The sequence below is a fragment of the Antedon mediterranea genome, chromosome 1 (assembly GCF_964355755.1).
Source record: "Antedon mediterranea chromosome 1, ecAntMedi1.1, whole genome shotgun sequence".
NCBI lineage: Eukaryota > Metazoa > Echinodermata > Crinoidea > Comatulida > Antedonidae > Antedon > Antedon mediterranea.
Genome location: NC_092670.1, coordinates 22,305,604 through 22,328,088, shown reverse-complemented (window position 1 = coordinate 22,328,088; position 22,485 = coordinate 22,305,604). Strand labels below are relative to the sequence as shown.

Genomic DNA, 22,485 nt, shown 5'->3' with positions numbered 1-22,485 from the left:
TCTCCACACTTAGAACAATATAATTTTGTTTAAACAATACGACCAACTCCTATTCAGCGCGGACATCCTATGGATGCTGTGTTTGGTCCCAAAGATATCTCCTTATAACTAGGGAATAATTGTAATTGCAAACCTGTGATTTTTGAAAACCGGTGTAGATATCCAGTACAAATGGAGGCCACAATGTTGACTTTGTTTCGTTGTCCATTGCTGGCTCAATCAAAGCAATATGGTCAGATTAAGTTGTGCTGTATAGTCTTAAGATCAATACGCTCGCACCTCTTATGGTACCAATGTAATTGTAATCAATCTTTCAAAAGATTGAAGAGCCACTCCTGACCGCAGAAATGTAGATAGAATTAATTAATATTCAATTGAATTATAACCTACCAGTACAATTCAAAAGTCAATTACGGCCATCGTTGCGGTAATTATCATCATGTTTGTCGGCATAAAACTTTTCACCTTTCACGTTCATTAATATCATAATGGTAAATTTATTGAAATCATCTTCCAGGGTAAAACCATGGAGGAATTATAATTGATTTTGGAATAATTATCAGTGAAACTGAATTGCGATAGATATTTGCTGCAATGTATAAAATACAAACTGACAAACGGGAAATCCCTATTCAAATCAAAACCACAACAAAAAATACAAATTACAAGGCAAGTCTGTCATAAAAAGAAAATGGATAGAAATCTAAATGCCATTTTCATTCGCACATCACATGAGATGGTACATACAGTATCTATATATAAATTATGGTTAATTCTGACATAGGCGAGCACAATGCAAAAACTTCGGTACAAATCTCCGCCTTGGATACCTACCTTATCTATCTGAGATGTACCGCGAAACGTAGATTTGATAACATTAGTGTTCACAGCGACGCTATTGTTCCATATTTCTATCTTAGGAAGATATTATAAAGTGTTTTAACACAATTTATGATTTCAACATTAGATTTTCATCTCAATTTCAATTCTTCCCGGTCAAAGTAATTTCCGGGTTTAAGATAAGTTCACCTTGCAACAACCTGGTTTCAAATATTTTCTCTCTTTTGTACACAAGGGAGCAGTTAAAATAATAGATTTGACCCTAAAGTTGACTGGAAACAGGCACTTTCCATCAATCAATACAGTGTCCCTTTGGAAGACGAAAAAAAACACAGATATATTTGGCCATTAATCATAGCCATTTCAGTTTTTTGTTTATTTATTTATTTATTTATTTCGTTTTCTTTTAGTAGGGTAGCTCTCTCAGTAATAAAATAAAACTGCTCTTCCGAGTGGCCCTACGGCACATTTAAACAAAATTTGAAAACAACTTAAACTAAACTTAAACTAAAACTTAAACTAAAACTAAACTTCAATGCATGTTCTCATTATTATTATACTTTTATACCATATTTAAATATATTTCACTGGAACCATCCTAGACCACCGGCAACAATAAATGAATCTTAACAAGTGATTTAAAACGGTTATAATTGTTTTGTTTTCTTAATTCATAAGGTAGGCCATTCCAGAGTGAACTTCCATAATAAACAAAACTACGTTTGTATATTTCGAGGTTACATCTGGGCAAATACAACAGATTATTTTCATAGTTTCTGGTTTGAATATTGTGTACACTACTAATATATTGCAAAACATCACATAAGTATGAAGGTACAGATTCTTGTAAACATCTAAATATTGTACAAATTGTATGATATTCAATTCTTGTCTTAATTGTTAGCCAACCTAAATCATAATGATTTTGTCTAACAGGAGTTCGAATATCAGCACCTAGTATTAATCGTGCAGCTCTATTTTGTACCCTTTGCAATTTTAAAATAATGGGCGTTTGAACCAGTACCCCAGACTGTTGAACAATAGTCAATATGTGATAAAAATAGAGCATTGTATAATCTTTTAATAATTTTAGGAGATGTAAAACTTTTCAATCTATAAAATAGATGTAGAATTTTTGATAGTTTTGCACATATAGAATCAATATGTACTTTCCATGAGAGTTGTTCATCAAATGTAAGTCCCAAATATTTAAACGTTTCAACTTTCTCAATCGGAATGTTATCAAAAATTACTGTTTCATCTGTTGTTTTATTAACACGTGCATGAGTACCAAAAAGCATGTATTTGGTTTTATTAATGTTTAGAGTTAATTTATGTTTATCTAACCATTGTTTTACATTTTCCAACTGTTCAGTTAAAACTGTTGTAAGCTCTTCATTTGATTTACATGCATAAAAAAGCGCAGTTTATTTTAAAACATACCGCGCGTGTGTGAAGGTACAGTAGTTAAATAATAGGAATTATACTGCAATTTAATAAAGATCAAATTAAATATACGCCATAAAGAATCAAAATATATTGTGGGGAATAGTATTATAAAATTACATAGGGAGATTTGATGATAAGACATTTTTCGAGTGAAATCCCGATAGCTGAGTTTTATTGAGTAAGCTTGCAGGAATAACTGTGGGCTATCTTCCTGTGTCCCGTTAGGACCGAGATGTCTGCCCATGTTGCAAGCTGTAATGTCTTCTGTCTTGGGCCTACTCTGTCACGGCAGTTAGTTTCAAAAGATGATTAAATTAAATAATGTATTAATAATTATTAGGATGGTATTCATTTGAATAAACGCCTCCCCCCCCCCCACCCCAACCCAACTATCTAATAAACGTCCATCCACATATTTATAACAACACAATTATACTATTTGTAGTAGAATTCACCGCACTGTTATTTACAATTTACCAAGCATTTGTTATTCTTTTTTAGCACTTTTCATATCTATTAGAGGATTTCATTTGATTATAAATGTTACCATATTATTAAAACTACAAAATTTAACATATATCCCTCGAATAAGCACCTCCCTCAAATGACCTCCGCCTCCCCAAAGGGCCCTACCAAACAATAAAAACTGTACTTTAAAATGTTATTAATCATCTAAAACACTGTGAAACAAAGTAGTTTAGTTTTACGAATGTCAAGCATTTTCAATAATGGTAACCGACAGAAAACGTATAAGGAGAACATTATCACTCCGAGAACCATTGTCTACACTTCCTAGAGGGGGAGCGAGCGAAGCGAGCTCACCATCTAGTATATTTTAATTTGTTGTACCAGCAGAAAGTTAACGACACAATAAAATCTAAATATCCCCTAGTATCTATGTTAAACACTTCTTTCGTGTCTCATTTATTTATCATTCCTTTAAAGATTGGTTCTTACAAGACGTCCGTAAGCGTAAACAAACAAAAGAAATCTAAAGTTTAAGTTTTTATCCTAGAACAATGGGATAGCTCCTCAAGGATGTGTTATTTCTCCAATTTTGTTCTCTTTTTATTCAAGTAGTTTTAATATTTTAAGTAAAGATTGCAATATTGTAAAGTACGCTGACGATACTGTAATTAGTGGTTTTCTTTGCGATAGTAAGCATAATGTAAATGAATTTGTTAATGAAGTTGGAAGATTTGTAAATTGGTGTGAGGATATGAACTTAATACTTAATTTTACTAAAACCAAAGAGATGATAATAGATTTTCGTAAAACCGCAGTTGAACATAATGTAATAACTATTAAAGAAACCGAGGTTGGAAGAGTAAGTAACCCAATACAAATACTTAGGTACTATAATTGACAACAAATTAAATTGGGAGTCAAACTCTCTCATGATTTCCAAGAAGGCATCTCAAAGGCTCTACTTTCTCAGAAAACTCAAGCAAATTAGAGTTGATAACACTATTTTAATTCTATTTTATCAAAGTATTATTCAAAGTATTTTATGTTTTAGCATTGGATGTTTTTATGGTAACTTTACTGAAAATGATAAGAAAAATATTGAGACACCACATAAAATTGCACAACGTATTATTAAAGCTGATCTAACGCCTTGTTCATTTATCTATGAAAAGAGTATTTAAAAAAAAGTAAACAATATTATGAAAGACCCCACTCATCCGTTACATTACTGTTATAACTTAAATAGATCAGGTATTAGGTTACGACCTCCAAGAGCAAATCTTTGTAGAACTAGAAAATCCTTTTTTTAATTCTAATCTAAGACGTTAATGCAATTTTTAAATAGTTTTACATTTTTAACAGTATTTTTAACTTTTTATCTTGTATTTTTAATGTTATAATACTGCACGTTTTAAATTGTTGCAATATTGTTGTTTTAATCTACCAAGCAAAGTGAATTTCCATTTTTATGGACAAATAAAATTTCTTGAATCTTGATTAAATAATATTTTCACACGTCCAATCAAATGACGTCATGATTAGTAGGAGAAATAATGTCCTGATACAATTTTATTGTTTTTATTGATCATGACGTCATTTGATTGGGTTTTTTAAAATATTAATTAAATCAGTGACAGCATAGATAATTTTATATAACACCTAAACAAATTCCTGTCATTTGATTGGACGATTTTGGATTGTTTGGTCGTTTGTTAAAATAATTAACACTAAAGTAGTAGGTGTGTTTATATAGTCCATACAAATATAACATTTAATATAATATTAAAAACCAAATGTTACTTTTTTAATCAATGTGAATGAAATGTAGGCCTAATTGGCTAGGGCTACCTTTTATTTGATTCAAATGACAGGAATCTATTTAGATGTTATATAAAACAAATAATGAATGTTTTATATTCGTGTAACGGTACAATAATGGCATTTGGTGAATGATGAAAGGTTAAATATCAACTCGGCGTTGCCTCGTTGATATATAACCTTTCATCATTCACCTCATGCCATTATTTGTACCATTACATTCATAAACATTTATTATTTGTAGTAGTAGAATAAAAAGCTTTTCTAATTTCTTTTGTTTTATGTAAGAAAAATGCCTGTTTATTTATTGTCGATCGTTATCGTCCTTGTGTAAACGGGCCTTAATACTGTTTTACAACAAAATAAGGCAACTGCAAAATCATGCATATTGATAATTAATAATATCAATTTATTATCGAACAACTTTGTCTTAACTAATCTATGTAAACTTTACGATCCATTTTCTTTGTAGAATGAATCTTTTTTTCTCGTAACCGTTCTCTATGATTCCTTTCAACCCTGCCGAAATAAAACAAATATTTAAATGAAAAGTAAGCAATGTATAGGCGGATCCAGAGGCGTAAAGCTTGGTTTCTCACTTAGACCATGGAGAAATAACTTATTTCTAACTTATTTCTCCATGCTTGAACACAACTTAAGTATGCCAGAAGTGATTTGACAAATCATGAAGCAATAATGCAAACTGCTGCTTCGATTGGTCAACTTATTTGCATCATCAAAGTGAGAACCATGCTACTCACATTTTGAACCTTGCAATGCAAAACATAAAACATCTACACTATCAAACTAGTTTGACAAAAAAGTGTGGTGTGGCTAAATATGGTAGTGATATGCCCAAATATGATAGTGATATGATGTCATCGTCTCCATATGTGGGCACATTATTAATGTTCTCCACTGAACCACTTTGGAAATCAATGCTTTAGAACTGAAAGTGTCATTCAATATAAATAAAGACAGAATAAAAAAATTTAATTACCAGGCTGTCGCCCCCACTACCTCAACAAGTTAATCAATACATTATAGTAGGTGACTGAATTCTTAAGAATGTCTTTTACCTCATACGCAAAACAGCCTTATCTTTCTCCGATGGTTCCTTTGGCTTCCTTGTTACCTCTGCAATTGCAGAACGAATTTTCTCTAGGCAGTCAGAAAAGTTTGTCATTTGTGAACGTGTTCGATCAGACTGCACATAGAATTCACCATTAACAGTTATTTTTGTTTTTTTCTACAGAATGTAAAAATTTTAGAAGATATTTATTTACACATTAATGTCCAAGACCTTCGCTCATATTAATTTCACACCAGTATTTATTTATTACAAAAAAATTACCTTTTCTAATAATTTATTTTGTATATGCTTTGGTAACCAATCAGATTCTTCAACCTTAAACCGTACTTCTACTTTTGTATTTACTGGAAATATAAGTAAAAATCAAATTATTACTCTAGAAAGAAAGAAGATAACTATAGTCAATCAAATGTTATTTAAACATTATTATGTCATGACACATTTTTACCAAAGTACCTTTGTTTACATTCTGTCCACCAGGACCACTGCTTTTACTATTTTTTACAGTTAGTTTGGCTGTAAGTAAGAAGAAGACAATTTATTTAGCTAGGCCTGTACATATAAACATATAAATAACTTTATAATATTAATAATAGTTATTTTATGTTCTTATATAAAGGTAGTCCTTACAAATAAACAATTTATACTTACAAACAGGAATATAGCCCGAGAATGATTCATTTTCATCCTTGATTTTAAAAATAAGTTTGGTTAAATTTTAACAGTAAAAATAAAAAATATTTTTTTTAATTAATATCTGAAAAAAAAAACATAGGCCTAGGCTAGCTAGGGCTGTTTCGAGGAATTGGCCCAAATAGAAATAATAAAATTATATACAACATCGTGTGAAAAGATATTTGTCGTTTGATTTTTAGAAGTAGAAATGTGATATTAGGGGCGAAACGACTACTAAACTAAGCCAACTACGATTCCAGTAACTTTTACCTGACAACCTCCTTCTTGAACTTCGTAGGGTACTGTAATATCTATCGTGCTCTCTGGATACAGTTTATCTAGACTGTATGCACTTTTGAAATTACGGATTGGAAAATAATTAATCGGAGTACGAATAGTTCGACAAAAGCAAGTCAATGGATAGCGAAACATGATTATTTATCAAGAGTTTTAACTAGCTAGGCCTAGACAAAAATGATGGCCTCTCCTCTCCTACCCCATGTGAAAATTGTGTGTGTTCAGTGAACCGTGAACTATACACACACTGATGATGATGTCATCGCACACAACTAATTACATAAATAATTAGCTAATATTCATAAATGTAAAACCTGCAAATATGACGAATTTGAATTATTCTAACAATCTATATACTGTATTTAAATAATATTATTTAAATATTTATATGCTATAATAATCTGATGAATCTATATTTTATTTTGCACTTTCGAGGCATATAGGTAGCGTGGCCGAGCGGTCTAAGGCGCTGGTTTAAGGCACCAGTCATTTCGATGGCGTGGGTTCGAATCCCACCGCTGCCAAATATTTTTTACTTTTATAGTAACCAAAAATGTTACATGTTTTTAAAAAATAATTGGTGAACATTTTTTTATATGCTTGATGAGACAATTATTTGTACAAAAATTTTCACTGAACCCATAAACCAGCAATCTAAAGAAAAGTTGTCAATAAACAATAATTTAACTGTACCTTTTTTAGCTCACTATATGTCAGTCGGTAAAAACTAACTTGAGCACGCAACTGCAGTCATGTATATAATATGGCCTTGTTCAATTTGTTACATGTTTTTTTTAATTATACAAATAATGTATCATTTGCAAATAGTTACTTATTTAATTATTTTATATATATTGTTTAGATATAAAAGAGGCAAAAACCTAGAAACGTCAGTCGATCCAAGGCAATCTAGTACAGAGGGTGCCAGATTTATTTAAAAAACAAAACTGTTGATCTAATTTGTACGAAAGCCTGATCCTGCAACATGAATATAAATATAGCTAGGCTAAATTTCACCGTAGCAAAAAAAAAATATTTCGATATAGTATTTTTTTTTAAATAAAAATTTCAGGGACAAGGCTTCTCACATTTTTCAACATCTGAAGGATTCAGAACGGTGTAAGGCGGAATGCTTCACCGTTCTGGATTCCGCTTTCAAACTTAAGGTCAAGGAAGCCCTCCACATCTCGTGGAGTAAACCTTCCCTGAACAAACAACTCAGGTGTCACACTTGCCATATGATTGTTTGTTGCCTACATTCCTTGTTTTATTATGCTAATTACTTACGTACATTATTGGTATATAAGCACTCTAGGCGTTGTTTACTGTTCTGATGATGAGAATAGTTTCTCGAAGCATGTCATATTTTTATTAAATGCCTAGCTATAGTCATTTTAACTCGTAAGTTTGGTGGTATTATTCATGATTTATCTAACAAAAAATGTATATTTATTTGGAATAATTTGGAAGTGAATAACTTTTAAACATTACATTAACAACATTAAAATGGCCTATTTTTAATAATTATTTTTTCAGGGGGACAATATAATTGAGCATATGCCATAAAACTAAATTATTGTGTAGGGTTTTATTGATTAGATTTAAAATTTTGCCAAGAGCAGAAAATTGATTACGGAATAATTATCAGTGAAACTGAATTGCGATAGATATTTCCTGCAATGTATAACATACAAACGGGAAATCCCTATTCATATCAAAACCACAACAAAAAATACAAATTACAAGGCAAGCCTGTCATAAAAAGGAAATGGATAGAAATCTAAATTTTCATTCGCACATCACATGAGATGGTACATATATATTTTAATTTGTTGTACCAGCAGAAAGTTAACGACACAATAAAATCTAAATATCCCCTAGTATCATCTATGTTAAACACTTCTTTCGTGTTTGTCATTTATTTATCATTCCTTTAAAGATTGGTTCTTACAAGACGTCCGTAAGTGTAAACAAACAAAAGAAATCGAAAGTTTAAGTTTTTATCCTAGAACAATAGGATAACCATCTATGTTGCCTATTAAATAATATTTTCACACGTCCAATCAATCAATCCAATCAATTTCGTGTCCCCCTGGTAGTGGGAATGGCATCTATATTATAAGTGAGAGAGTTTGTCTGTTTGTCTGTTTGTTCGTTATACAAAATTTTGTTACTGCACATAATCTTACATATGGGGTATCAAAATGACCGCAATTGTACCGGGAATGTTCTAAGCTATATTTCAACATCATCCGCCACCTAGGATCCAAGTTAGGGACCAAAATGTGGTCAAAACCCCCACTTTCGATGTTTGTTCGTTATAAAAATTTCTGTGTCTGCACGTAACCATACGTATGGGGTATCAGAATGATGGCAATTGTACCCGGAAGGTTTTAAACTACATTTAAAAAAATTCCCCCGACTCCTGGGGTTTTTGTGGAACGGGTGGGGGGGGGGGGGGGTGGTTGTGTGGTGGTTTGTGATGTCATTTTTGCTAGGGCTCGGGGTTGTAGGCTATCGAATTGTAAAATTATACTACAAAAGTTTTACAGTATTTGAATTATCCTCAGCAAGGCGTTTGGGGAAATATAGATATAGCTATACATATTTCATTCATTAAACAATATGACACCTATTAAATTACACATTTAGCAAAGTACTTTAACCATATCCAGCTATTTGTTGGTCTCTTGGATTGCCTCATTACAGACATCCATACCTGTGTGAACATACACATGTTGTTTACTGTTACTGTGTTCAACTACATCACCAATCCTCCAAGAAAAAAAACGTACATTGTGGGAGAGTGGGGTTGGGAGATAGGGTTTGGGAGTTTGGTTTCAGGAGAGAGTGGGGATTTTGCTTACACCAGAATTGTGGTTGGAAACTTTTAAAGTATTTAATCATCCCTGGGAAGCGGATGGGAGTTTGGGGTGGGGATGTACATCTAGGCCTATCACCATGACCGAAACTGTATTTGGAATGTTTTAAACTACATTTGAAAACTGCCACTGAGGGATTATGGGTTGGGAGTGATAATAATATAAATTGTACTGGAACCGGCTTCAACAGATCACCCAGTGTATCTGGCGTGTGTTTTTTGTAGAGGGAGAAGGAGCGAAAATACTAGCGTAATGAAGTAGCCTATATGATTGGATTGTACTAGGAAAAGTTACTAAATTTGAACTGTCCAGGGGAGGAGTTAAGGTTTGTTGATGGTGGCTGGGTGCCCGCAGTATCTAAATTACAAATTTTAATTATCAGCCAATATGACACCTATTCATTTACACAATTTACAACGTACTACAACCATTATTAGACCCATCGTAGTTATGAATACTCCTCTCAATTCGAAGCTTAGGTTGAATTGAATTTGTCCATCACTGGGAAGATTTTGTTTTTAAGAAAGAGTATGGGGTGTTGTTGAGGGGTCGATGTTGGTGAGTATAGACAGATACTGGCGTCGGGTGTTATGTACTGAGAAGGCTGTAAACTAATTTTGAAACCCGCCCTGGGGCGGGTATAATTGCTAGTCTATATTATAAGTGAGAGAGTTTGTACGTCTGTTTGTTTGTTCGTTATACAAATTTTTGTTACTGCACATAACCTTACATATGGGGTATCAAAATGACCGGAATTGTACCGGGAAGGTTCTAAACTACATTTCAACATCATCCGCCATCTAGGATCCAAGTTAGGGTCCAAAATGTGGTCAAATGGCCCACTTTCGATGTTTGTTCGTTATACAAATTTCTGTTTCTGCATGTAACCATACATATAAGTGTAATAAATTACCATTCCCTAACATATAGAGTAACATAGTATTTACATGAACATTCTAGAATAAGATGTTTTGATTTAAGAAACCATGTATAATTAATAAGAACAATCAAGAACATTCCAGAAGTGCTATTAATAGAAACTGTAATCATGTAATAATGAGAAGTATAAAGAATGATCTAGAAGGATAGGAGCATCTTGTATATAAAGGGATGTAAACTATTGTAAGGTTGTTGGATTAGAGGTTGGATGTTATATTGTAAAGTTATTGTGAAGCTGTTGTATAAAGTGCTTACTGGATTGTTAAAAGTTGAAGTTGATTGAAATTAAAGCTTTGTTTTTGAGTTATTTTACAACTTTGTGGATTTTGTGTGTATACTTTTATGTCACAAGGGAGTTCCTAAAGTATTTTCAACCGCTCGGAAACATACGTGAGAGGAGTTCGTGACAATAAGGTATCAAAATGATCGCAATTGTACCGGGAAAGTTTTAAACTACATTTCAAAAAGTCTGGGGATTTTGTGAGGGAGGGGGATTGGGAGGTGGGGTTCATGTGATAGTGGGGATTTCGGTTAGGCTAGGAGTAGTTGGCTATCAAATTGACCAGAATTGTGCTTGGAAAATGTATTTTAATTATCCCTGGGAAGGGGAATGGAGTTTGGGGTGGGGATGTAGGCCTATCACCATGACCGATACTGTACTGGGAATGTTTTAAACTACATTTGGAAACTACCACTGAGGGATTATGGGTTGGGAGTGACTCGGCTAACACAATTTGTACTGGAACCGTCTTAAACACATCACCCAGTATCTGGGGTGTGTTGGGAGGGGAAGGAGGAGGATCGAAAATACTGGCGGAATGAAGTAGCGTATATAATGATTGACTAGGAATATTTACTACATTTGAACTGTCCAGGGAATTGTATTGTGGCTGGGATGGTAAGAGGAGAAAGAAGGCTAGGGGAACCGCAGTATCAAAATTAGATATTTTAATTATCAGCCAATATGACACCTATTCATTTACACAGATTACAACGTACTTAAACTATTCCCTATCAGAGCTATGTATACCCCTCTCAATTTGAAGTTGAATCTGTCCATCACTGGGATTAATTTGTTTTTAAAAGTGTTATTGAAGAGGGGTGGGGGGTGGGGGTTGGCGAGTATTTGGAGATACTGGTGTCGGGTGTTATGTAGGCTACTGAGAAGGCTTTAAACGAATTGCTAGTATAATATATATAAACAAATCGGGCAAAGAACAGTAATTCTAAACCGCCCGGTGATATACTGAAATTTAATTTGAAACAATAAAGATGAAGAAATCTGTGAGAACCATTAACCATTAGACCACTGGGACTTTCATGGTATTGTTCAAACTCGATTGGATAGCGACATTCTCGGCGTGGTACGGCGGAACGGCACTAGTATGCCATAAAACTAAATTATTGTGCAGGGTTTTGTTGATTAGATTTCAAATTTTGCCAAGAGCAGAAAATTGATGGAGCGTGGGGCAGGCAAACTAAGGGGATGAGTGGTAGAGGAGGCATGACAATAAAATCCAAATGCAAAGAAAATATTTTTATAACAACTTTAATATTAAATTACTATACATTTACAACTAAAACAAGATTAAATATAAAATTACATTGATACAGGCTATATATAATTAAAAGTGATCAAAATACATAATTTTAAATAAAATGCCTAACTATATGGCTGGACTATTCAAGTCATCGTCAGAATTAAGCTTGGCACGTATAATGGTGAATTTGTATAACATGATAAAATTTGTAGAAACCCGCGCGAAATATATTTACATAAGTCATCTTATTCCTCTGCTAGCTGCTTGATTGTTGGCGAGGAAAGTTCAGACAGTGTACAGATCTTCAGAAATTTACTGCTTGAGTATTTTGAACGAACAGCCTGGAAGAATAAAATAATCATATATTAAGATAATAATCAATTGAATTTATTTCCAAGGAAATTTTTATTCTTGCAATGCAAGCTATTTCATTTCGAAACGGGGACCATCTCAATGTATTACTGTACCAATAAATACTGTACCTGGTATTTTGAAGTGGGTGATTTGTATACTATTGAAGCCATCTTCTTTATAATCGGTAATAAATAAAATTCAGTGTAGGTGCTGTAGTGTACGATTGTTGGGTTCCATTGGGCATCAGTATCTAGCAGTTTCATAGAGAGACAAAGTGCTGCAGCAGCAATTTCTGAAGGGTTATATTGCACCATCTCATATTCAGGAAGGGTCAGTTCCATTAAGTATTTGGCTAAGGTATGTTGCTTTGGGGTAACCTATAAAAAAAAAAGATGAAATTTGTTAATTTGGGGAACGATTCTCTAGATGAGACAGTAGGGCTTCCAATGTGCTCCCCAAAAACTAACGCATGCTTGCTAGTGAAATACCCGGAAGTTGGAACGATATAGCACCTCTCCAGCTTTGGAATTTCTGCGAAGAAAATGAATGCACAAGGGTTTTCCTAATCCGAAGTTGAGGGCAGACAACATTTGAATTTCCATGATCCTGATTTGGCTTGTGGTGTAAGCGTTATCGGTGATGTAAACAAAGTCGACCATTATAGGTGGGTACATCTCTTCATACTTGCAGGCAATGAACATTGCAGTAACACCAACAAGTTGTAATTTGTCTTTCGAAACTGGTTTTAACTGAAAAAGAAAAATAAATGAAGAGTTAACGCATGTTGAGAATGCGTTACAGCTTGAAGCACTTTTATCTTAGTTATTTACCTCCAAATAGCGGTCAATAAGCTGAACAGCAAGAAAGAGAGTCTCTTGCAGAAGCTCAAAACGAAGATGCACTTGAACTAACCAATCCACAAGGATGGTTCTCATTTTACTGTTGATACTCTGACCCTCCATATAATCTTTTGTTACTTTAAGAACGTGTTCCAAGTGCCTCATGTAATCATATATGTCATTAACATATTCACAGCACAATTGTGGGTCATCGCTATCATGTTTATCAATGTCCTCTATGTTGATAATCATTTTCTCGGAAAATGCCTGTGCAATTTGACCCATTTCAGTTGTATCCATAGCCTTTGGGGATTTTGGTGCCTAGAAATAGAAAAACATGAAATATTGAAGTAAAAAATTATAACAATTTTATTCTATTTTTTTTTAAAGATAAAACCACAGTGCTTACAATTTCAGGCTTCACTGTTGCAACTGAAAGCAATGATGATGTGGCTTTTGATTTAGTCATTCGAGCTGGCTTCTTCACCGCCGCCTGAAAAAAAAAAAGGTGTAAAAACAAATTGAAACGGACAAAAAAAAAAGTAGGATCTTATGCAATGTAGTTTTTATTCGTACCTTTTCAGCAAGTCTATTCGACTGTCTAGTAACATTGCTAATGTTTCCGAGAGCTGCTCTTGACTTGACATCACGTGTTGAAACTCTTGTCTTGGCAGCCAGCAATGCAAGCCTTGCATTGGACTTGTTTTCATTGACATTCTGAAAAAAAAAATAAGCAAAAAAACAAAACAAAATTAAGGGACTGGCTATACGTACAGCGATGGTACGTATAACAAGCGTTATCGTACCGCGACTGGCATTATAGAGCATTTAGGCCTAGATGCCGCGTGTTAATCCACATGATTTAGGATTAGCTTTTTTCCGTTATTTTATTTATGGAAAGGGCTTTCCTGCAAGCCAGCTGTGTGGCGTGTTTGTGATGATGCTATGGCCTAGAGAGATTTAATATTTAGAAGGTTGGGGTTAGGACGAGTTTTACACGTACGTCCAGCGGCGGCCAACTCAATCTCAACTGCGGTATGTATAACAAGCAGCAGCTGTACATGTAACATATAACTATCTTTTGTTGTTATACGTCCAGTGGCGTAAAAAAAATATCTTCGGTAGTAAGCTGGGATCTTAATATTATATGCCTTGCCTAAAATGGCCGACATCTAGACCAGGGAGATGTAAAATAAATCTCCCTGTCTAGACGGCACCTAGCCGCGGTATGCCTAGGCTAAACCAAAGAAGGCATGCCAGCAGAGCCCAGTAGGAAAGCCATCCGATCCACAAACAACCGACGGTTTCGGTTAAATCAAAATCAATTTAAAGTTGATTAAAGCACATAATATACTGAAATAACGAAAATCTAACCACTTGAGATCTGGTACGAAGAGCCATTTTTTAGATATAAAGTCTGGAAATAGGTCGAACCAATTTTAAACACAAAGACAAAAAAACTTCCACAAACTACAGCAACGTGTTTAAAGAACTGATCCATCATTGAGCTTGTTCCTTTTAAATACACGCGCGGCTGAGCCTTGCCAGAGATAAAATTTTATACCAAATTGGTTTAAATAGCAAACCACATTGTTAATAGCGATGTTAATTCATTATTTTTAATTTATCAATCCTTTATCATTGTGTTTAACTAGTATACCAAAATGTTTATAATAAAACACAGTGCTAATGTTAATATTACATTTACATCAAATGTTATTATTATTAATATACAATCATTAGAAAATCATCCATCCATGACCGGCTACAGCCAATCATAAACGTCCAAATTGATTATTGATCTGAGTAGACTTTTAAAACAGACGTTGTGAGTTTCAAAAAGTAGAACATGATTTTGTTAGACTAGCCTAGCCTAAGGCCTAGACCTATATTTGTTTCATTTCAAATTCCACTAGGCCTAGATCTGACTAGAAAAACGATCATAAGATGAGTGGATCAGATTCTTTGTTTTCTTATAAAACAATGGTACATGCTTTGGCTGGGGCAACTGTAAGTGAACTAAAGTAGGCCGCCTAAACTAGAGTTAGGCCTAGCTAGGCCTACAATTGACAGACGATCGGGTAGTACCAACGCGTGCGGACGGCATTAGGCCAACTTCGGCCACAGACAATTTCGGCCACAGACAATATTACTACCATATCTATGGAACGCCCATAGTGCCATTGATAGGGGAACAATGAGACACGACAATGTAATACAGGATTATCGATTTCATTGCCTTTTACTTTTGTTTTTTGTTTTTACACAGGAAAACACGGACACAGACAAACTTGGCAATTAATTAAATTAATTAATAATGAAAATAAAATACAAACACGTATTTTGTAGCTAGGTGGCATGATTGATGTGTGAGTTCCTGATATTCCTCTTTGTTCCTTAGGTCACTTAAGCAATGGAAGGAAAAACGTTTTAATTAAATTTCTTTTTTTTTCTTAGCATTTCTATTTCTTTTTTCATAGCCAAACTATTAATACGTCTGTACTAAGAGAGTATTTAACTGTGTCACTGACAGTTGAATTTATTTTTCGCCAAGACTCCATGATATAACTAAACTGGAATGGAAACAACAAATCTAATAAATGCAAATTGTAGTGGAATAACTTTAAGAATGATAACACTGTAATGGTAGTAATCGTCATAAAAAATACTATACATACAACAAAGCATGAGATGCGATAACTAATAGCAAAAACAATAGCACGGTCTAATATATGCGTGAATGGCGCGCCATAGAAATCTGGTGTGGCCGAAACTGTCTGTGGCCGAAACGGTCATATGCCTGCGGGCGTTCGGGCTCAACTTTGTGGACGTTCGGGTCCAATATATTAGATGATCGGGCTTGGATTGGATTTATAATTGTTGACCATACTAAAATATTATTCTAGGGCTAGATATTATTATAAATAAATTTAAAAAAACAAATAATTCATTTGTAGGCCAAGTAAACAAGCACAAATGTGCGATACTCGGGGTACAGCAAAAGTCTAAAAGAAGCTGTAATTATGTCATAAGACAGGATGTAACGTCACATACACACATACCGCTATATATTCCGAAAAGTTACGTCACATAACCGAAAATGGCATAATTACGGTAAATTATGAAATCTCAAAGTGATTTTGTGCTATTTCCGGGAGCAGAAGTGAAGGTTTTACTGTATATATTCTTATTCTCCAAGTCAAGACCTTTGAAATGACACCAAAAACGTTTGGCACCAAGGTACTATCTTCAAGCCATCATATGGCTGCATCCGGTTTGAAATAAAAAAATCCGGCTCTATAGCTTTTCCCTGCCCTGTAGTATACCCATGCCAAATCCCAGCTCAATACTACAACAAATAAGGGAGGAATAGTACTTTCATAAATCGCACTTTTTGTAATTGGTACCATGTTTATGATGTCATAATTCTGCATCCAGTTAAAGTACGAACATTTTCTCTCTATAGCTTTGTTCACCTATTACCCTAGTATTATGCATGCCATGTTTCAGAGCCGTCAGATGACACGTAAAGAACTAGTAGGACTTGAAAGTTGGCTCAAAGTGTCCAGATGGAAAAAGAAGATGAGCGAGTCCTAGACTCGGGTACCCCGAGTAAAAAAAGTTCAAATTCAAAAAATCTGTCTCTGCCAAACAATTGTAGACACTCTGCCAAAAACTAGTAGACACAGATATACAGTTACCAAATGAAAAAATGTGGTGTTTTTTTTTTAGCTTGCTTGCGGTACTTTATTAGTATAACCTCATAATTTTCTATCATATCTTTTATTTTTTTAATATTATAAACATTGTTTACCGAGAACTCAATTATAAAAACTATAATGGAACGGATCTACAAACGAACATAAAGTTTTGATAGTGTAGACATATCTTTATTACTATTTTATCAATTTGCTTCATTTGCACTTTTTGCGTTCCATACTTTATTGAGGGCCAAGTTGACTGATTAGTTTTTGGTTTGGGCCGAACAGTTTAGGGCCGCTTAGATCAAATTCAATTAAATAATATATCAATGTTGTGTGTGTCATTGCAGGGAAGTATGGCAGCCATGACAGTATTCTTCCCTCTGGACACGGCTAGGCTTCGATTACAAGGTAACAAAAATAGTTTTTTCTATTTTAAAGAAAATACTACCTCTCAGCATAAGCAAAATACATTTCTATTTTTATACTTTTTCTCTCAAATGAGTCCGCTACTCAATGTAGGCCTAAAATGCTAAATTTATATTATTTTCAGTTGATGATAAGCGTCTAGCTAAATCAACGTTTCACATTATTTTGGAAATTCTAAAGCAGGAAGGGTAGTAAGTATTGAAACTACAGTATTTGAAAACTTAAATTTGAATTCTGCACAATTTACTGTATTTTTTAAAATGATAACTTTGTGTACTGAGACGTAGAAGATGCTCAGTGAGTCAAACGAAAGGGGATTTGCTTTTTGTTAAGTGATGGTCGCCACCAAGGCCAAACAACCATGAATCACGCCCTCCCCAGATAAAAATGATAATTCTGAATTATCCTGGCATATAATAGTGAATAGTGAAGATTTAAATGTCATTCATTTCATATCTCAAACTAATCATTTTCTTTTCAGTACATCTCTATACAAAGGTTGGTTCCCAGTAATATCCAGTCTATGCTGCTCAAACTTTGTATATTTCTACTGCTTTCAGGGTCTACAAGCCAAGTATGTGTTGACTTTAACAGAAAGTAAACCCATAAAGGATCTCATATTTGGTATAATAGCAGGTATGATGCAAATAATATAATAATAATAATTATGAAGTAATTTCACATTGTTCTACACGTGATGGGTAGATTATGTAAAAAAATAAATCTGTAAATGAATGAATTATGATTAAAAAGACTTAATATATAATATCAACAAGTAAAAACAAAATAATCTTGCATGCACTAAGCACCCGCAGGAAATGTACCAACAGCATATAAGATCATCTGTTTTAAAATTTGATAAACCATGCTAGGATTAATAACAATTATAAAGAATATGTTTTCTTTATGTTACAAGGTGTTATCAATGTATTGGTCACCACTCCAATGTGGGTTGTTAACACAAGACTGAAATTACAGGGGGTTAAGTTCAAATCAGAAATTTCAAACAAGCCCACCTATTACAAAGGTATTTTAGGTAAGTGCCTTGAATTTAGTGTGAAATGTGAAAATAATTTCATCTGGTAGTCAAGTAATGAAACCTTGCAGTTTTTTCATAAGGAATTGTGTATTGTCACTGACTGTATCTATGCATGTTTAACAGTGTACTGGGGAAAGAACAACAACAAATACAGTAGGAGTAAAATTGGCAAAATCAATTCTGGTTTATTAATAATGAAAGTGGCATTGCCACCAAATGAATTTACATTATTATAATATAAAATATAAAATTCCATTTAAAAGTTCATTCAAGTATAAAATATCTACAAATCTAAAAATAACAAATTTACATACAAGCTAACATTACAATTAGAATATCACTAAAACAAATTCCAAAATCCAATTATAGGCTACATAGAACATGTTGCAGTTTTGGTTAATAACGTTTCTAGTAACTTTTCATCAATGGTCTTCGTTTTCATTGTCTTTTTTCCATTGGTTCTGCTCTTCCCTAATTATGGATTTCTTTTTTGAGTCTGTTAAAATAGTTTTCATCCATGTCATTTCTTTTTTTAACTTGCAAAATTTCAGATGCGTTTAAGAAGATTAGTAGAGAGGAAGGGTTCTGGTCACTATGGAATGGTACTGTATCATCATTGATGTTAGTAGGTAACCCAGCAATTCAATTCATGGTTTACCAAGCACTGAAACGATGGAGACAGCGTGTACTCAACACCACGGTATGTGTTTCATTAATGTTACAGTATATATGGAAAGACTGACGGAAAAACAGTAACTTGCAAAAACAGTCTTCCAATCGAAAAGTCTGTACTTATTTGTTACTACAACACAACAGCTGCTAATTTATTTTTCTATTACTGTGATTTTGTCTTTCTTTTTTAGGAGTTGGGAAATGTAACTTATTTTTTAATTGGTGCTGTGGCTAAAACAGTAGCTACACTAGCAACGTATCCACTGCAAGTCGTTCAGAGTAAACAAAGGGTAAGATTTGATTGGTTAAATACCATCCATTCTCTTAATCAGTCACATTTACAGTTGCCATTACGTTACATAGAGATTTTGAAATGTATTCACTTATTAATATTTAGAATTTTTAGTAATATATATATATATATAAATCCAAAGGCAAAATACTGAAAAAATTACCATGCTGTGGGTATCAGTGGCTAGATCTCAATGGAGATACAAAAAAAAATGCGAAAGCTAAATCAAAACGATAAAGTAAAACAGCCAGAAAAGTTAGCAGAGCTTTCGGGCAACACTGGCCCTTCATCAGTGCATACTAACATTTCGAAACCTGAGCTGCACTGACGAGATCTAATAAGATCGAAACAGCACTGTCTGCAGATTGTAAATATATAGATGAAGGGCTAGTGTTGCCTGAAAGCTCTGCTAACTTTTCTGGCTGTTTACTTTATCGTTTTGATTTAGCTTTTCGCTTTTTATTTTTGTATCTCCATTGAGATCCAGCCACTGATACCCACAGCATTGTCATTTTTTTCAGTAATTTGCCTTTGGATTTATATAGATAAATTTATATATAAATATAAACATCACAGGCACAGAATAAATTCTAAACCCCTGGTGATATACTGAAATTTTATTAATTAATTTGAAATGATAAAGATGAGGAAATCTGTGTATATATCACCAAACGTAAACCTTAATTTATTCTGTATGAGAAATATATAATTATATGTCATCTCAAACTATGCTCACTTAACAGCAAAAATGAGCTGGTATCAACATGTACTGTAGGCATAGAAAGAAATTCCTAATTAGTAACAGACAGGAGGTCCGAAACAATTGGCCTTTATAACCCAATAAACAACCGCTTCCTGATCATTCATTGACAAGTAGCTCTTTGTGTCATTCATATCATGCTTTGTACATTACCTGCAATGGCCATATTAAACACATTTATAGTAATAAAGCAACATCAGGATACTCTTCCCTGGCACCATGAAGTAACCAAGTTCATAGTTTTTATTTTATTGTATTAAGCTAGGCTAGGGTATTGACCTGGCTTTGTACTGTACTTAAGGCCAATTTACACAGACGAGCGGTAACGGTAAGCGGTAATTGTAAGCGAAAAACCGCGTGGCTTTTCCCATTTACACAGCGCGCGGAGTTCGCGAACGGAGTGGTGGAAAGTAGGTCCGTGTAGGCCTCGAGGCTACTGCATGTTACAGTCACTGCTGGCCTGGATGTGACTGACTGTCAGTAGGCCTAGCACACACTGGCCTAAGTTTTAGAGGGAATTGTTGCCTAATAACGTACTAAAATGTATATTTTCTTTTCACTATCCTTATACAAACATTAGTCACGTCTTAGGTGTTTGTATTTCTTAATAAAAAGAAGTTGCAAACTAGACTTACTACGGCACTCGTATACTATTTATTGTCGTCTTTCACTCGACGGACGGCAAAAAAAAATTGTTGATAGATGACGTCATTTCAATTATGTCGTTGGTTGGCCAGAATCCATAAATACCGCGCGGTATTTTCACAAAATCGAATCTGTTTCGATTCTGAGCGGATTTCCGCTCAACCGCTCGTCCGCTCCGCGTTCTGTGTAAAGGGTCATAAGAAATAACATAGATTCTATTTTTGCGTTTTCCGCTCAACTTTACTGCTTACCGTTACCGCTCGTCTGTGTAAATTGGCCTTATATATATTTACTTGTAAGACATTTTTTCCATTAGCAGAGAGTCTGTTTACAATCTTATACCTTTTTTTTTATAAATTTTTCAGTTCAGTAACCAAGGGGAGAAAAAAGGTGTATCAATGAAAACTATTGATATGTTAAAACATATAGTGAGAACACATGGTTTTTGGCATCTGTACAAAGGACTAGAGACCAAACTGATTCAGACGGTACTTACTGCTGCCCTCATGTTTCTGACGTATGAGAGAATAGCTGCAACTGTATTCAGGATAATGAGGCTGGAAAGTACCGTTAAGAAAACTGTATAATATTAATTTAAAAGGTGCTAAATTTAATTGATTTTAAAGTTTTATTTTCCAAGTTTTAATCTTGAGAATGCATGATGTTGCCTTTCCACTAGTCCAGGTTCTAGACGTCAGTTCGACCTAATATTTGTAAAAAATGTTGGCACACATGCCGTTTTATACATGCAATACTTGGAATCTAGTTCCATATACAGTAGAACCTTCATTTTACGTACGGTACGGGGCCGGAAGGCGTACGTAAAACAAGGGATTCGTAAAATCGAGGTTGACCTTAAATTGTCCCCAAATACGTAGAAATCGTAGCTATAAAGGCTACCGTGTTTGCCTACTTTACTGTACAGCTTGCAGGTGGTCACTAGCTAGGCCTTGCCTACTAGACTATTCAGGCCAGGCTAGCAGGCCTAGCAAGATATGAGGCCTAACTAGAAAAGTACAGTATATACTGATGACGTCATCGGTTATTTTAAGCGTACGTAAAATCAAGGGAACGTAAAATCAGGGTACGTAAAATACAGGTTCTACTGTATATCCACATATGGGCACATTACATTTTTTTGTCACATAACGTTTGATAATGTAGAAAAAGCTTAAAAGAAAATCAGTTAGGATTATAACAATAAGACTAATACTGTACGTTGAGTACTTGTGTATCGATCAAAATAAAAACATTACTTGTTTAGTCCCCAATCAAGTACACCAAATTAATGTTACTACAATATGCAATAAACAGACTTTTTAAAAATAAAAACATGATTGTTTTTTTTTTGTATTGTAAACAAATAAACATTGAATTTATATTGTGAACATGTCTTTGGAGTGTTTCTTTATTTGAGTATAAATTAAAAAATTATACAGTGTTGCACCGTAAATTCTTCATGCCTGGAAGAACTCTTCTATGATTAATCTTGACTATAAACAGGATATATTGGATTTTATATAACACCTACACCTTCCTGATTGACAATAAAAAGTATATTTTTTGTGTCATTTTAGAAACGTCTGTTGTTTTATGTGTTTATGTTGTCATTTTGTTAAAACAGAGATATTATTATAATGTAAGTACACTGTAAAATTTATTTAAGGGACTAAAAATGTATTATTTATTTAATGTGGAAAATTCAGATTTTAATTTTAATGTGGCTAAATCTGAATTGTTCTTTAGGTTATT

General features: G+C 33.8%; 3 protein-coding genes and 1 non-coding gene across 4 annotated transcripts; 2 read left to right on the top strand and 2 right to left on the bottom strand.

Moving 5' to 3' along the window:
• Positions 1–4,963: 4,963 nt before the first annotated feature.
• LOC140048129 (large ribosomal subunit protein mL62-like) lies at positions 4,964–6,871 on the bottom strand. The gene is made up of 6 exons (XM_072093166.1): positions 6,614–6,871; positions 6,320–6,356; positions 6,125–6,184; positions 5,930–6,012; positions 5,655–5,824; positions 4,964–5,094 (listed from the first exon to the last, which is right to left on the bottom strand). The coding sequence occupies exons 1-6, from the start codon at positions 6,773–6,775 to the stop codon at positions 5,010–5,012; spliced, it is 597 nt and encodes a 198-aa protein (XP_071949267.1). The 5' UTR covers positions 6,776–6,871; the 3' UTR covers positions 4,964–5,009.
• Positions 6,872–7,082: 211 nt separating this feature from the next.
• Trnal-aag (transfer RNA leucine (anticodon AAG)) lies at positions 7,083–7,164 on the top strand. Its single transcript has one exon. It is a non-coding gene; the product is annotated as a tRNA-Leu (tRNA).
• A 4,851-nt stretch (positions 7,165–12,015) lies between these two features.
• On the bottom strand, positions 12,016–14,697 carry LOC140048122 (G2/mitotic-specific cyclin-B-like). The gene is made up of 7 exons (XM_072093155.1): positions 14,570–14,697; positions 13,772–13,912; positions 13,605–13,688; positions 13,187–13,516; positions 12,869–13,105; positions 12,485–12,733; positions 12,016–12,343 (listed from the first exon to the last, which is right to left on the bottom strand). The coding sequence occupies exons 1-7, from the start codon at positions 14,594–14,596 to the stop codon at positions 12,248–12,250; spliced, it is 1,164 nt and encodes a 387-aa protein (XP_071949256.1). The 5' UTR covers positions 14,597–14,697; the 3' UTR covers positions 12,016–12,247.
• Positions 14,698–15,033: 336 nt separating this feature from the next.
• LOC140062942 (peroxisomal membrane protein PMP34-like) lies at positions 15,034–22,453 on the top strand. Its single transcript, XM_072109336.1, has 8 exons — positions 15,034–15,205; positions 17,247–17,307; positions 17,450–17,516; positions 17,807–17,961; positions 18,242–18,361; positions 18,916–19,064; positions 19,228–19,326; positions 21,099–22,453. Exons 1-8 carry the CDS (start codon positions 15,143–15,145, stop codon positions 21,318–21,320), a joined length of 936 nt encoding a protein of 311 aa, XP_071965437.1. The 5' UTR covers positions 15,034–15,142; the 3' UTR covers positions 21,321–22,453.
• The last annotated feature ends 32 nt before the right edge of the window (positions 22,454–22,485 follow it).

Coding starts and splice junctions, on each gene's coding strand:
- LOC140048129 (XM_072093166.1), bottom strand. CDS start 6,775: ATGTTTCGCTATCCATTGACTTGCTTTTGTCGAACTATTCGTACTCCG. Junction 6,357..6,613: donor TTCAAGAAGGAGGTTGTCAG/GTAAAAGTTACT, acceptor TTTAAAATCAAG/GATGAAAATGAATCATTCTC. Junction 5,825..5,929: donor AAAATAAATTATTAGAAAAG/GTAATTTTTTTG, acceptor TACATTCTGTAG/AAAAAAACAAAAATAACTGT.
- LOC140048122 (XM_072093155.1), bottom strand. CDS start 14,596: ATGGCTCTTCGTACCAGATCTCAAGTG. Junction 13,689..13,771: donor CGAATAGACTTGCTGAAAAG/GTACGAATAAAA, acceptor TTTTTTTTTCAG/GCGGCGGTGAAGAAGCCAGC. Junction 12,344..12,484: donor CACCCACTTCAAAATACCAG/GTACAGTATTTA, acceptor TTATTCTTCCAG/GCTGTTCGTTCAAAATACTC.
- LOC140062942 (XM_072109336.1), top strand. CDS start 15,143: ATGAGTGGATCAGATTCTTTGTTTTCTTATAAAACAATGGTACATGCT. Junction 18,362..18,915: donor CTATTACAAAGGTATTTTAG/GTAAGTGCCTTG, acceptor GCAAAATTTCAG/ATGCGTTTAAGAAGATTAGT. Junction 19,065..19,227: donor AGCGTGTACTCAACACCACG/GTATGTGTTTCA, acceptor TTTCTTTTTTAG/GAGTTGGGAAATGTAACTTA.